This window comes from Prosopis cineraria, unplaced genomic scaffold (genome assembly GCF_029017545.1).
Source record: "Prosopis cineraria cultivar Desert tree isolate PC_DT_omini unplaced genomic scaffold, ASM2901754v1 PC1, whole genome shotgun sequence".
NCBI lineage: Eukaryota > Viridiplantae > Streptophyta > Magnoliopsida > Fabales > Fabaceae > Prosopis > Prosopis cineraria.
In genome coordinates, this window is record NW_026555332.1 from 49228307 (window position 1) to 49240804 (window position 12498).

Below are 12498 nucleotides of genomic sequence, written 5' to 3' on the forward strand. Positions count from 1 at the left end.
TTGGATACTCTAAATGGACTTTTGACAGATATAAGTTAAAAATTAAATACACAGTAATCACATGATCAAATTATTTTAAACTATTATTATTCATAAATATTAAAAAAAATACAAATAATAAAAATCCCATCAAGGAAAACAGGAAGCGGAGAAACCGAGGAAAGCTTCAAGTTGGATGTGGCAAGGCAACCTCGCGTTGGCTTATTAGGAATGATAATGATGGGTACAAATATATACAGGCAGTCAGGGACAAAGAGGCGAGGATGAAGCAAAAGCATGTCTGAAATTTCGCAGCCTCCAACGCCTATCTTGCTAGTTTAGTATTCCAAGTTTCAGCATCTTCGAAAATACATTACGTATAGAAAATTAAAGAGCATGAAGCTTCATTGACGCTCGGCATTTCAATCTATTTGATGAAAACCCTAGCAACTCAAACTATAAGTTATAACGTTCCTTCTAAACTCCGCATGGAAGTTTCATCCGCCGCAAGGAAAGGTAAGCCAATAATCGATAACCAAAAACCATTGCTATCAGAGCACCAACCTCCGTCCACCCATCGTCAATTCTCATCCCATTTATGCCTCGCGGCAGGCCTCCATGTTGCACTTTCAACAAAAGTTTATACGTGTGGTAGTTAAATGAAATGTACCGAATCCACGATATGAATTTCGGTACTTCCTGCCAAATTTAAGACCACGTAAATGGGTTAATCAAATGGATTGAAGATTTTGCAACCCAAGAAAACATAAAACAAAAAAAGGGGGTCAGCTTACCTTTACGAAAAATCCTCCGGCTAGCATGAAGGTCATCACAGTCACTGAAGCCAGAGTAGTTGCCTTCTTCAGGTCCATTAGTGTGGCCCCAATAGCCAGTCCAAGTCCCTGCTTCACCATCAGCCATGGTTAGAAATCTGTGTTTATTTTGGTTATTGTGTCGCCTCCTATGTATTTGCATATATGTGTACCTGAGCCGCCACAATGCAGAGGAAGACAGTGAGAATGCTGTAGAAAAAGGAGTCCGCACTTAGTCTCAGACCGGCCATGAAATAAACAACCAGCAGGAACAGTACTGGTAGTATCAAGTCCAACGGAACGTCACTTGTTGTCCTAGCCACAAAATATGCACTTAGTCTGTACATGTCAACTGCTCTCTCCTTTGCCAACATTGCTCTCTCTTGAGGAAATGTGAATATTGCTGTGAACACCGGAAAGAATCCCCAGAACACCGCTATGAAGAAAAGTAACCCTGCCTGTAAATGCAGAGAACTCAAGGTTTTAGAGAAGGAAAAATGGTCCATCTAGTACTGTAAGGTAAGAAGAATAGAAGACTCATATACGTGTTTACCTGGTCTTGAAGCCCTTTTGGATTGTTAGCATCTGATTGCCACCAAAGTAATCCTAAGATGACTGCAGTGGAGAGAACTTGGGTGATTCTTAACCAGCTGAAGTAGTCGTGCCTCCGTTCTTTAATTCCTCTGCAGAACAGTATGGAATATTGCTCACACCACCTTGCACCCCACTGTCTTTTAGGGGAACAAACCTTGGACTTCAGTGATTCATCAAGTGGGATGGGCACCATTAGCTTTCTCTTCTCTGTTTCTGAAACTCGAGTCTCGTATGCTTCTACTAGATACTGCATTTTGTGATTAATTCATTTAGAATCAAATGGAAAAGAAGCAGGGAAAATATCAATAAAGAACTGCCAGAAAAAATTTATATTAATAAAGGTTACTTATTGTCAAAATTTAAATGGATACTTGTTAATTTGTATTAGTCTTTTATTAATAAATATTCATTCAAGTTTTAACAATAATTTATTCTAAATTAATAATAGTTTATCCAAAAAAAATTTTCATTCATATTTTAATAATAACTAATCTTTAACTAACATAAATTTTCTTTAGCTATCCTTCTTCATCGATATTTTTCCAAAGAAGTAGTCTCAAGTGTTCCTTTCTAATAAGATGAAAACTCACCTCATGTACCATTGCTGGTGATGGTTTCCCATTCTTTGTTTTAACTTCTGCATTTCCCATGATCTGCACTTTATCCTCCAACTCGGACGGTACAGAAACATCATTTACGTTTCCATTGGCGAGGTCTAGCAAAAACTCTGCCGGATTCATGGCAATAAGAGGGGAGCATCCTATAGATTGGAAGTAAGGTATTGCTTCAGATGCCTTGCCAAAGTACAGCAAGCTGCCTTTTCCTAGCAGGATCAACTTATCGAATTTGTGAAACAGTCTGCTTGATGGTTGGTGAATTGTTGTCACCACTGTTTTACCAGCCTGCCGTCAAATTAGAGTATTCTGTTGATAAGTTGACACGAATTTGATCCCGAAGGGAAAGAATTAGAATTATATAATTAGTACCTCTGCTATGTCTTGTAGCATCTGAACGATCTTCAAGGCTGTTGTAGAATCCAAACCAGAAGTTGGTTCGTCCAGAAAAAGAAGCGAAGGATTGATTATAATCTCATTACCGATGCAAACTCTTTTCCTCTCTCCTCCAGATACCCCACGAACAAAGGAGCCACCGATCATAGTGTCTTTGCATCTAGGTTACATGAAAAGAGAGCATCCCTCACAGCCCATAATAATTAAATCATAAAGATAAACTTTCTTACCATGCACTTCATGGGAATTGTTACCTTTCTAAGCCAAGCTCATAGATGACATCCAAAGCTCGTTTTTCCTTTTGGTCCTTTGTGAATGTATCGGGAAGTCGCAGCCGGGCTGCGTATGTAAGTGTTTCTTTCACAGTAAGGTGAGGAAACAGAACATCATCTTGAGTCACAAAGCCTATCTTGCTTTTAAGATATTTGGTATACGGCTGGTCATTGTAAGTGATAGAACCACCAGCAGTGGACTGAATCAGCCGGCCTCCAAGCAGATTCAAAAGGGTAGTCTTTCCGCTCCCTGAGGGTCCCATCAGCGCCAAAACTTCTCCTGGATTCACAGAGCCAGTGATCCCATTCAAGATATCCTTCTCCTCATTTGCTGTCATGCCTTTGATCACCACCTTGTAGCTCACATCCTTGAACTGCGCATTACAGAAAAAGAATTTAGTTCGTTGAATTAATTAGCATCAAGGTTTAGCTCAATGCACCAAGATATCTTCAATTTTCTCGTGAACTAGCTATGCACACTACACAGTAAACACCCTTCTTTCTCAGCAAAACCATGTTTTGCACTTTCAAACCCGAACCAAGGTCTTTAAGGTATGCTAGAAATTAATGTGTGTGAACGTGCTGCTCGGCCCTGCTATATGCTCTAATTATTCAAGGTTAACAAAGAGGTAGTCTTGTACAATGCCATGAAATGAAACTCTGTACAAGACTCAACCTGACTATTCTATTATATTGGAGGCGTTGATTGCTAAATGATGTTTCGCCCTAAATTTCCTGCCCAAATACATAGCATAACACATTGAATCATACGCGCTATTTATAGAAGCCTTGAAGACCTAGCAGAGGGGTAGGTAGGTGCAGAGAGGAGAGGAGAGATGCTTACCTTGAGAAAAATCGGCAAAGTGGGTTCCGTTTGAAACTTGAGGTGGCAAGTTCCAGCTTCAATATCCTCCGCTGCAATATACATATGCAATCCTTTTTAAACAATACAACAAGGGAGAAGGAAGATCCTTCAGCAGAAGCCTTTCATTCTTTTCCAGGCAGCTAAGAGTTTTGCTCAGTACAGTGCGGGCGTACACATATGATATGATGCATGTTTTATAAGTATGCTTAATGAAATATGTGGTGGTATTCTCCTTAATTAGCAGGGAAAAAAAAATATTAGAGCATTAATGAGAGCATTCCGTTTCTCATGACTTCAATGCACAGTGCTAATGTATGTGTATGAATCAATGAAAAGTCAAAGAGACTGATCAAAAGACAAGAGACAATAAAAAGTTAAGAGCTTGTTTGGTTGGAGGAAGGAGAGAAAAAATTTTTCAATCCCCTCCACTTTATCAAACAAAAGGAGGATAACCCTTGTTTGAATGGGATAAGGGGAGGATTTGGTAAACTCCAAGGCCTCCCCCCAAATTGGGGGGAACTCTCCCTGCCCCTCTCCCTCTCCTTTTTTCTTCTTTTCTCAAATCAAACAAGGTTTAAGTGCGAAGGAGGCACGAAAGAAGTCAAACTTTAATTAGAATGAGGGGCCCATCATCGAGACAAAATGTTCTCCCGCAAAATAGGAATACAGAACGACAAACAATGAGAAGAACTTGAAAACAGAGGGGGCAGCTCCAATAATGGTGGTGACATGGAGCTCGGATATTCCCCTTAATTTTTTTAACACAGCTGTCTGTTATATTTTTACACCAAAAAATTTTAAGTGAGTCCAGTTTAAGGGTTCGCCAAGACTAAGCTATACCTAACTTTAACAAACGCTTACTAATTATCTAATATAATAAGGTACTCACATCAATAATAGCGAGATTTGAACACATCGCGGAGGGTTATAGGCCAACTGAACTAACACTGGTTGAGTAGTTGTCTGTTACTATTTAAAACTGACTTGTTCTTTTTTTTCATATTACAATAGCATACGAAATTACGAATAAAAACCACGAGGAGACAAGAAGTGCAACTTGCTCGTGTTTTTTTTTTTTTTTTTTTTTTGGGGTCCAGAGTGCAAGTGGTCGCTTGCTAGAGAAAAGTATGGAATAGGACAGAACATGATCCAACTGGTTTGATGTCTAGTTGACAAGAACGGAAACAATTTAATAGGAGGGGTCATTCCAAATCCGAATTCCCGTTTTCCACACCAGCAAATAGTTGAGATAATCACTCCTGGCTTTGATTGCTCTCTCAATGGTTGCCAAGTCCTCTCGTACTAAAGTGACTAGTGGATTAAATGCCAGTGGGTGGATCTAAATGTATTTTGGTAAATATATATCGCAACAAGAATTTTCAGGGCATTCGAAATATGCTAATTGCCCGTGACTCGCTAAGGAGAACACGCACACGCAAGTGGCATGGTGTAACCTATAACTGCACCACTCGCTTTTGTGCTGGGAGCAACCTGCACCACTCGCTTTTTGACCACCCAGGTCATGCTTTTTGTATATATTTTTTATTAAAAACCTATAACTTAACCTACTTTAAATCCAATTAAATTTATTTATTAAACGAACTCAAATTAAATTTAATTTTTTAATTAAATTTATATAATTAAATAAATCAAACTTATTTTTTAAAGATTTAGCCCATGAATTCAATAAGTTGGCCTATTTATACACATATATATTATGTAATAATATATCATAAATACATCAATTTTAATCATTCTATTTTTTTTTTATTTGTAGTTATGCTTTTGATCATATTGGGTCTGTATACTTTATTATTATATTGTATTATAGTTTGTAAGCGCTTTCAATTATTATATATTATAATTGATAAATTAAGTTATATATTGTAAACTATAACAATTTTAAAATATACTTAAAATATTTAAAATTAAAATATGAGTCTATTTAAAAATTTTATTTTTAAATAAATTTTCAGACCAAGTTAAATTTTAAATAGGCTCAGGCTTAAGCCGTAAAAAAATCCTTATACAAGCTTTTAATTAAGCTTAAGTATTTAATTTAACATATAGGCTTAGACATATGACCAAAGCCTAACTCGACCTAATCTGTTCCATCCCTAAATAGTATATTACAACACAGTTTTAAGCTAAACTAAATTTATAATTTTTGATGAAGATGCTTTTTAAATTAATTTTTTGATAAAAAATTATTATTATTATTAAAAATATACAGTCTATCTAATATATAAAAAAATATGACCTGATTCTACCGACAGAAGAATTACAAATTTGTAATTGAAGTTGATAAAAAAAAAAATATTGGGCACATGATAGTGAGTAGTGACTACTGACTAGCCAACCTATATATAACACATCAACCTCACGCATATAGCCAGTACCACTGGATTCATAGTGTACAGTGAAGGAGCAAAAACAAAAAAACAAAAAAAAAAGTCAGTTATTAAGAGTGCGTTTGAGAATTTAAAATTGAATGAAAATAAATAATCATTAATAAAATAAAATAGAGTGGAGTGGATCAGAGTGGAGTAAAACAAAAATCTTCATTATTTGGGAGTTTTTATAAAATAAATGGAATATAACTTTTTTTTTTCAATATTACTTATATGACTAATTAAAGAAAATAATAATGTCCATTAAATAATTATAATATTTGTCCAAAAAATAACAATAATAATAATTAAAATTAATAGTCAAACAAAATGCCCAATAATTAAAAATAAAAAAAAACAAGTAACATAATTACTGAAGCAAACATACATGTTGTACCAAAAAAAAACATAGTAGAATTGTAATGTTGAAAGGGGATAGAGAGAGAGATCACTGGAGCGAGAGAGATATGGTGGAATATAAGACTTTGCACTATGCTTGAATGCTCATCAGCTATCCCTACTTGAAGATTTGGGCACACTAGGTCGGGCATCGACTAGGGTCAAACCCTGCCTTACCTGAACATGCGTAAGTTTTTTATTTTTTTAAAAAAATTTTAATAAATAATATCTATCTTGTGGAATTATTTTTTGTTGAAATTTATCATGAATTATATTATTTTTATAATTTTTAAATATTTTTTATCATTATAATTTTCTAAATCTCTTTCAAAATTTAAAATTTATTTTTAACTTATTGTTATATAAAAATAATTGGCAAATGTTGTTCAATTAAACTTTTAAAATATTACTTTTGATTCTAATATTAATTTTATGAAGAATATATTTTAAGTAATAATAATGTTTTTTAAGGAAATTTTTTTATATCTTTATAAAAATATTTTCAAGTCAATCAAGTTAGTCTAACACTCGACTGCACATCAAACTAGGCACCGAGTAGTGATGATGTCTGACCCAACCTTGCCCATATGTGGCTCTAGCCAGAGGCGAGAGAAATGGTGGAAAAATAAAATAACATATGATATTTTTTTATTAAGATAGGAGGTTAAGAGTAATTTTATAAATAAAATAATAATATTATGTCACTTTATTCTTAACCTCCCAATTTAAAAAGGCAAAAAATATTAAACTGTAGATGACAAAGGAGGTCTCAAAGGCCCATTTTTGCTATTCCATCCCCTTAAAAAAAACATATAAACAATGATTTAAATTTCTTAGCTATCTCACTTCATTCTATTTTAATTTCCTATAAAAAAAACTTCTAAATATAGTGTAAGTGCTTTCTATTTCAGTTTGTATTTCTAAACATTACAATACGTTTTTGAAATTATTTTTCAAAACAAAACCAAAAAAAAATTTGGTTGTATTAATTTGAAGATAGTTTTTAAAATTAAATAATTGATCGATATTGATGGTTCCCTGTGATTAATGACAGTGATTTGTTGCAATTATTGGTTAAGATAATTGTAATTTTTAATGATTAAATATAGTATATTTTGAAAATAAGAAAAATAAAATAAAAATAACTTTAAAATGTTTTTATTTTAAAAAATAAAAAATGATAACCGTTTTGACATCTCTTCAGACCAGAGCCTTCTTCATTTTTCAATGTTCATCTGACGAGCACAATTTGATGAAATTTAGACCATTCAGCTGATTTAATTTGAATGGTTTAAATTTAAATTTTATTTTATATTTAATAAAATAAAAAATTATAAAATAATAAAAAATTTCAATAAATTTGTTTATTAGCAACCAGACAGTCTAGGTTTAATTTGAACTGTTCAATTTTAATATTAATTTTTTATAATTTTATAACTTGATTATCCATATTTATTTTGAATAGTCCAAATTTAAAATTTTTAACTAATAAATTTTTAAAAAAATATTTTGTAAAAGAAAAGTATTGTTAAGATATTATTTTTATTTTTAATATTGTATTTATTAAAATAAAAATTATAAAAAATTAATGTTAAATTTAGATTGTCCAGAATATATCTAGATAGATAATTTATAAAAATATTAAAATTAAATTGGGATAAATTATTGTTAAAAAGTTTGTAAATTTTAAAAATTAAAATTAAAATTAAAAAAACTTTAAATTTGGACCGTTCACGATGAAGAACGCATGAACACCTGATGAGCACGGTAGACGGACCCCTTCGGACCAGTTACTATGAATGAATAGATTTAGGTGCATGTGATTGATGAAAAACGAGTGAGGGCGAAGAAGAAAGGAACTTACGAATGTCTTCGTCCCTGAAAGGTTTAGAGTCAGTGGTTTCATCAGGAGTAATAGTGAAGCCAGTGAAGGAGAAAGAGAGGCCCGAGCTGGCGCTGGAAGCTCGGCTGAGGGCGGCGCCGCTGCCTACGTCATCCAAATCCACCTTTATCTGAGCACTCCTACTCTTCCTTATGTGGCTGTTTTTCCCTCCCGGCGACATCCTCCTACTTGACTTCCGAGACAGTGTTCCTCCGCTTCCCCCACTATCCATTATTCCGTTCATCGACTCACTCGACGGCGCTGACTTCAGCGCTGCAACCACCTTCTCCACCAGCTGCTCGGATCTCGTCCTTGCCAACCCACTCGAATTTGCTTTCTCCATCTCTGACATGATATTACACAGCAAATGAATCCCATCTTTAGATTAAGTTGACCAATATATAACTGTTAATTTATTTACAGGGAAATCATATCATTTTTGCTCAGCATACACTTGAGTGGCAAGCATTTGTTTAGAGGTTTGATATTACCCTCCATCATTGTGATTGTCATTCCATATATTAATGCAAACAACTATACTGTAGATTTCTCGCAATAATTAAATCCATACCGGAATTTAAACTGATATATATGCTTTATAACTTGTTTCCTGCCAGGCGTATATATCTAGGGAGAGTTTTAAAGAAAAAAGAAAAAGAATGGGTCGGGAACGCTATTACTTCTGTAGAAGATAACACTTCTGACACGCTGGGAGCCAGAGATAGCCAATACGTGATGTGGCAGTCTCTACTACTCAAAATGTTATTGGTGGAGATGAAAGATATATATATATATATATATAACAATTATTTAAGAGACTTTTGAATGTTACGGATACATATAGGAGAACATCAGCGATAATACAAGAGGATAGCTGAGTTTGGCCATACCGCTTCAGGCGAAAAATAAAGTTGCGAAGAAGAAGACGATGAGGCGTCGACGACAAAGAGAGATGGCTATTTTTACTTTAGAGATCCTATACGGAATGGGAATTAACGTTGCTCCAAAACTAGCTATAAATTTAAAGAACCAGCTGCTCCATCCACGTGGACTTTATTTGGAGCACATTCATGACTCACCATCACACACCCTCTTACATACACGAAGCAATCAAGAGGCCCAGCCACAGTTACCAGAATACCCTTGTTCTATCCTATCACAGCAAGGCAAGTGTACATGAACCCCATAAAATTCAATTCTTGATAAGTACCGCACCTGTTAAATCCGTAGAGATATCTAATGGACATGCATTAATCACCTCACCTCATTCCTTCCGACCCATCAATCTTTGCCGTACACGTGTCCGGGATTTAACGTGTTTCTCGTTTCTCATTTTCCCAGTATTGTGATGACTGATGAGGATGGAGATGAATGATGTGAATACATGATTGACATTGGCATGCATGCACGCGTACTTTTGTTATTAATGAATTGCTTAATGCCAGTTTTAACCTTGTATATGTGCATGCAAGAGGGTGGCGGATGTGCCGGCTTGTGATCAAGTAGCCCAGTTGCAGACAAAAGCCATGAAGAAGGATGACGACCTCGCTGCTCCAAGGCTGCCCTGCACGGGAGGGAAGCTAGGTTCTTGGATTTTTGCGTCCAAAAAGATGTCTGCATCTTCCCTTCTAAGATAGATTCCTGATATTTCGTGTGTTTCCCATTCCATTTGTGTAAGTTCTTTGAATTTAATTAGCTATGTTGCTACTGCAAAAGGACAAACTCGTATAGTAGGTAGCTACAAGCTTACGTGCCTCGTCAAGTGTGCGTGTCGACTTCCTTTATTCCTTGTCCTTTCTATATATCTCTTTTATCATTTAAGCTCAGCACAGCTCCTTGTTATGAGAAATCTTCTTTGAAACTTTCATGAGAGGTATAATTCTGTTCTGTCCAAATTCTATCGTCGTTATGCTGGGCACTGCTAGACTTTCATGAAAAGTGTGTTGTATTACGAGCGAACAGGGCCAGTTTTAATTTAATTTTCAGAGTGATAAAAAGGTTGTGTTGCCTACGGCTACATGATATGATGATTGATTAAATATTCAATAGTTACACATGTTTCTCCATGTATTACACGGTCGTGATTAGAGAATATGGCTGGTTTTGTTATATATTTTATTGAAGGTATTGATTATATTGATATATATATATATATTGATAATTTTTATTAAATAATTGTCACTTGAAACATTATTTTCCCTTGGTAAATAATCACTCAAAGCATCAATCGCTCAGCCTGTTCAGAGAAAACTCGCGTGATCGGAATTTTCAATGCTCTAAATTATTACCCGTATATTGCTTAGGGCGTGTAGGTGGGGTTAAAGTAATAGTAATAAGTAATGAAGTGTACACTAATGATGTCATCTTATACTCATGCTCTCTTATCTCTCTGACGTGCATGTTTCTGCGTGCTTTTTACATTAGCCATCTAACTTTTCACAGAACGTACGTATACTCTGTCCCATTTTCCCACTATAATTTTTTTGGTGTTGATTTTAATTAATTAGCTAATAGATGTCAAGGAAATTAAATGCACATGCATGGGAAAAAACTAATTCTCAATATTTTTGTAGTCCAAACTAAATGCGATATTTTAAACGTGTGTTGGTAATAGTTGCCACGGAGTAATAGTTTTCTGCTGAGAGGAAGGGGACAAAAATTTCAGCTACGTACGTATCATTAGATGGGGCAGTTAGCCGGGCCAGAAGAAGAAGTATGACGGGGAAAATGATCTGCAAAATTCTTTTTTTTGGGACACGGCAAGAAGTTGTGTAACTGGGAAGAAAATGAACCGTCACTAACACTTTTTCCTGAGCAATGTCATATCTGGTGCAATACTAATGGGAAAGACGGCTTTATTGAGAAAAGGTAATTAGAGGGGAAGGAAAGGACAAAAGGGTACATTGACAATTTTGTGGTGTGGAAGAAGTGTGGGGACCAGAAGAATATGTTGGGTGGATGCCGAGTGATTGGCGGTAATAAAGGCCCCTGTCTCAAAGCTCGTGGATGGCTGGTCGTTCTTCCTCCATCGCTGCACCTAGTCATTCCCTCTTTGGTCTATTCACATTAATTAATTGATTATTATATTTCCTCCGCACTATATTAAGCCTTAATCTATATTTATGACATCATGACCTATGCTGATTAATTTACTTGACCAAACTTCTTGTCGTAGGCTCGTGGCATCAATCTTCCGATGATTACATACTCCCTCTGGTGTTATTAATTTATGGGGTGGGGAGAAGATTTTTTTTTATTTATAAATCATTTTATTAAATTTTCAATATAAATTTCTCCTTTTATTTTACATTAAGTGTTGAAAAAAATATTTTTAAAGTATATACATTTAATTAAAATAAATTTGAAAACTTGTTAAATTTGAAGATAAGGTTGATGGATTTTAAATTTTTTTTATTCCTATGAAACACGTTTAAATCAAGTTTTTTCAGATACTCAAGGCTCGAAGATTACTTAAGAACTTCTCTTTTTACCATAGTTTTTAAATATCTCTCAGTTTCAAATGATAAGGATTAAAGGGAGGAATCACACCAAAAAAAAAAAAAAGTAATTTAAGCATGTAGCATTGGAAAAGGCAGAGTATACGAAGAATCCAAGGGTCCACCTCTGCCACGAACTGTCCTACCCCAACCCCACAAAACCCCTCTCTCAACAACAACAAAAAATGGAGAGAAGAGAGATGGGGCGGTGCCCGGGGTGGAAGGGAAAGTCACGTGACGAGGATGTGGTCGTGACAGGTGGAGTGTCCATGTTAGGCCCCTAAGATAATGGCTCTCCCCCAACGGATTATTGTTGATTAATTTATTTGCATTTAATTTATAATATGTATAAAATTAAACATGATAAATTTAGAATTCTTTGATGCAAAATGATATACGTGGATATGCGTTTTTATAATTATTTTATTTTAAAAAATGACTTTTTTTTTTAATGTTGCTGTTAAGAGATCAGATATATGGTCAATGATTGGGAGCAAGATGCGGAGCTGAGTCGTGCTTACTCGCCACGTGTGCCTTCCAGAATCCACAGTGGACCGTTTAGATCTTTCTGTCTCTTGATGGATGCCGGTGACAAGCACTGCACATCATCTGACACGTGCTTACCATCTGGCCCTTCTTCCTCCATCTTGCTTCCACGTGTTTATACCGTCTCATAATTAGATCCCCAGCCCTCAGGGGCGCTGCCCCCACTTTTAGCTGGGATTGACTTCTCTTCACCTTGTCCTTTTCACTTTTCATCTCAGCTGTTAAATTTACTTTTAAATGATTAAAATTAAT

The 12498-nt window shown here is 35.1% G+C and overlaps 1 protein-coding gene and 1 long non-coding RNA gene across 4 annotated transcripts; one reads left to right on the forward strand and one right to left on the reverse strand.

Annotated features, from left to right (window-relative positions):
- Positions 1–62: 62 nt before the first annotated feature.
- On the reverse strand, positions 63–9237 carry LOC129318613 (ABC transporter G family member 22-like). Of its 3 annotated transcripts, none has more exons than XM_054963489.1 (10): positions 9094–9237; positions 8186–8548; positions 3512–3582; positions 2650–3041; positions 2372–2555; positions 1976–2287; positions 1345–1632; positions 965–1249; positions 774–881; positions 63–678 (listed from the first exon to the last, which is right to left on the reverse strand). In XM_054963489.1, exons 2-10 carry the CDS (start codon positions 8544–8546, stop codon positions 457–459), a joined length of 2223 nt encoding a protein of 740 aa, XP_054819464.1. In that variant the 5' UTR covers positions 8547–8548; positions 9094–9237; the 3' UTR covers positions 63–456. The 3 variants fall into 3 exon arrangements, with proteins under 3 accessions (XP_054819464.1, XP_054819448.1, XP_054819454.1); XM_054963473.1 differs by having other exon boundaries at positions 3512–3603; XM_054963479.1 differs by lacking the exon at positions 9094–9237 and adding an exon at positions 8775–8915 and having other exon boundaries at positions 3512–3603.
- Positions 8542–10029, forward strand: LOC129318630 (uncharacterized). Its single transcript, XR_008595264.1, has 2 exons — positions 8542–8682; positions 8821–10029. It is a non-coding gene; the product is annotated as an uncharacterized LOC129318630 (long non-coding RNA).
- Positions 10030–12498: the final 2469 nt, after the last annotated feature.

Coding starts and splice junctions, on each gene's coding strand:
- LOC129318613 (XM_054963473.1), bottom strand. CDS start 8,546: ATGGAGAAAGCAAATTCGAGTGGGTTGGCAAGGACGAGATCCGAGCAG. Junction 3,604..8,185: donor TTTCAGGGACGAAGACATTC/GTAAGTTCCTTT, acceptor TTGTTTAAAAAG/GATTGCATATGTATATTGCA. Junction 679..773: donor CCGGAGGATTTTTCGTAAAG/GTAAGCTGACCC, acceptor TAAATTTGGCAG/GAAGTACCGAAATTCATATC.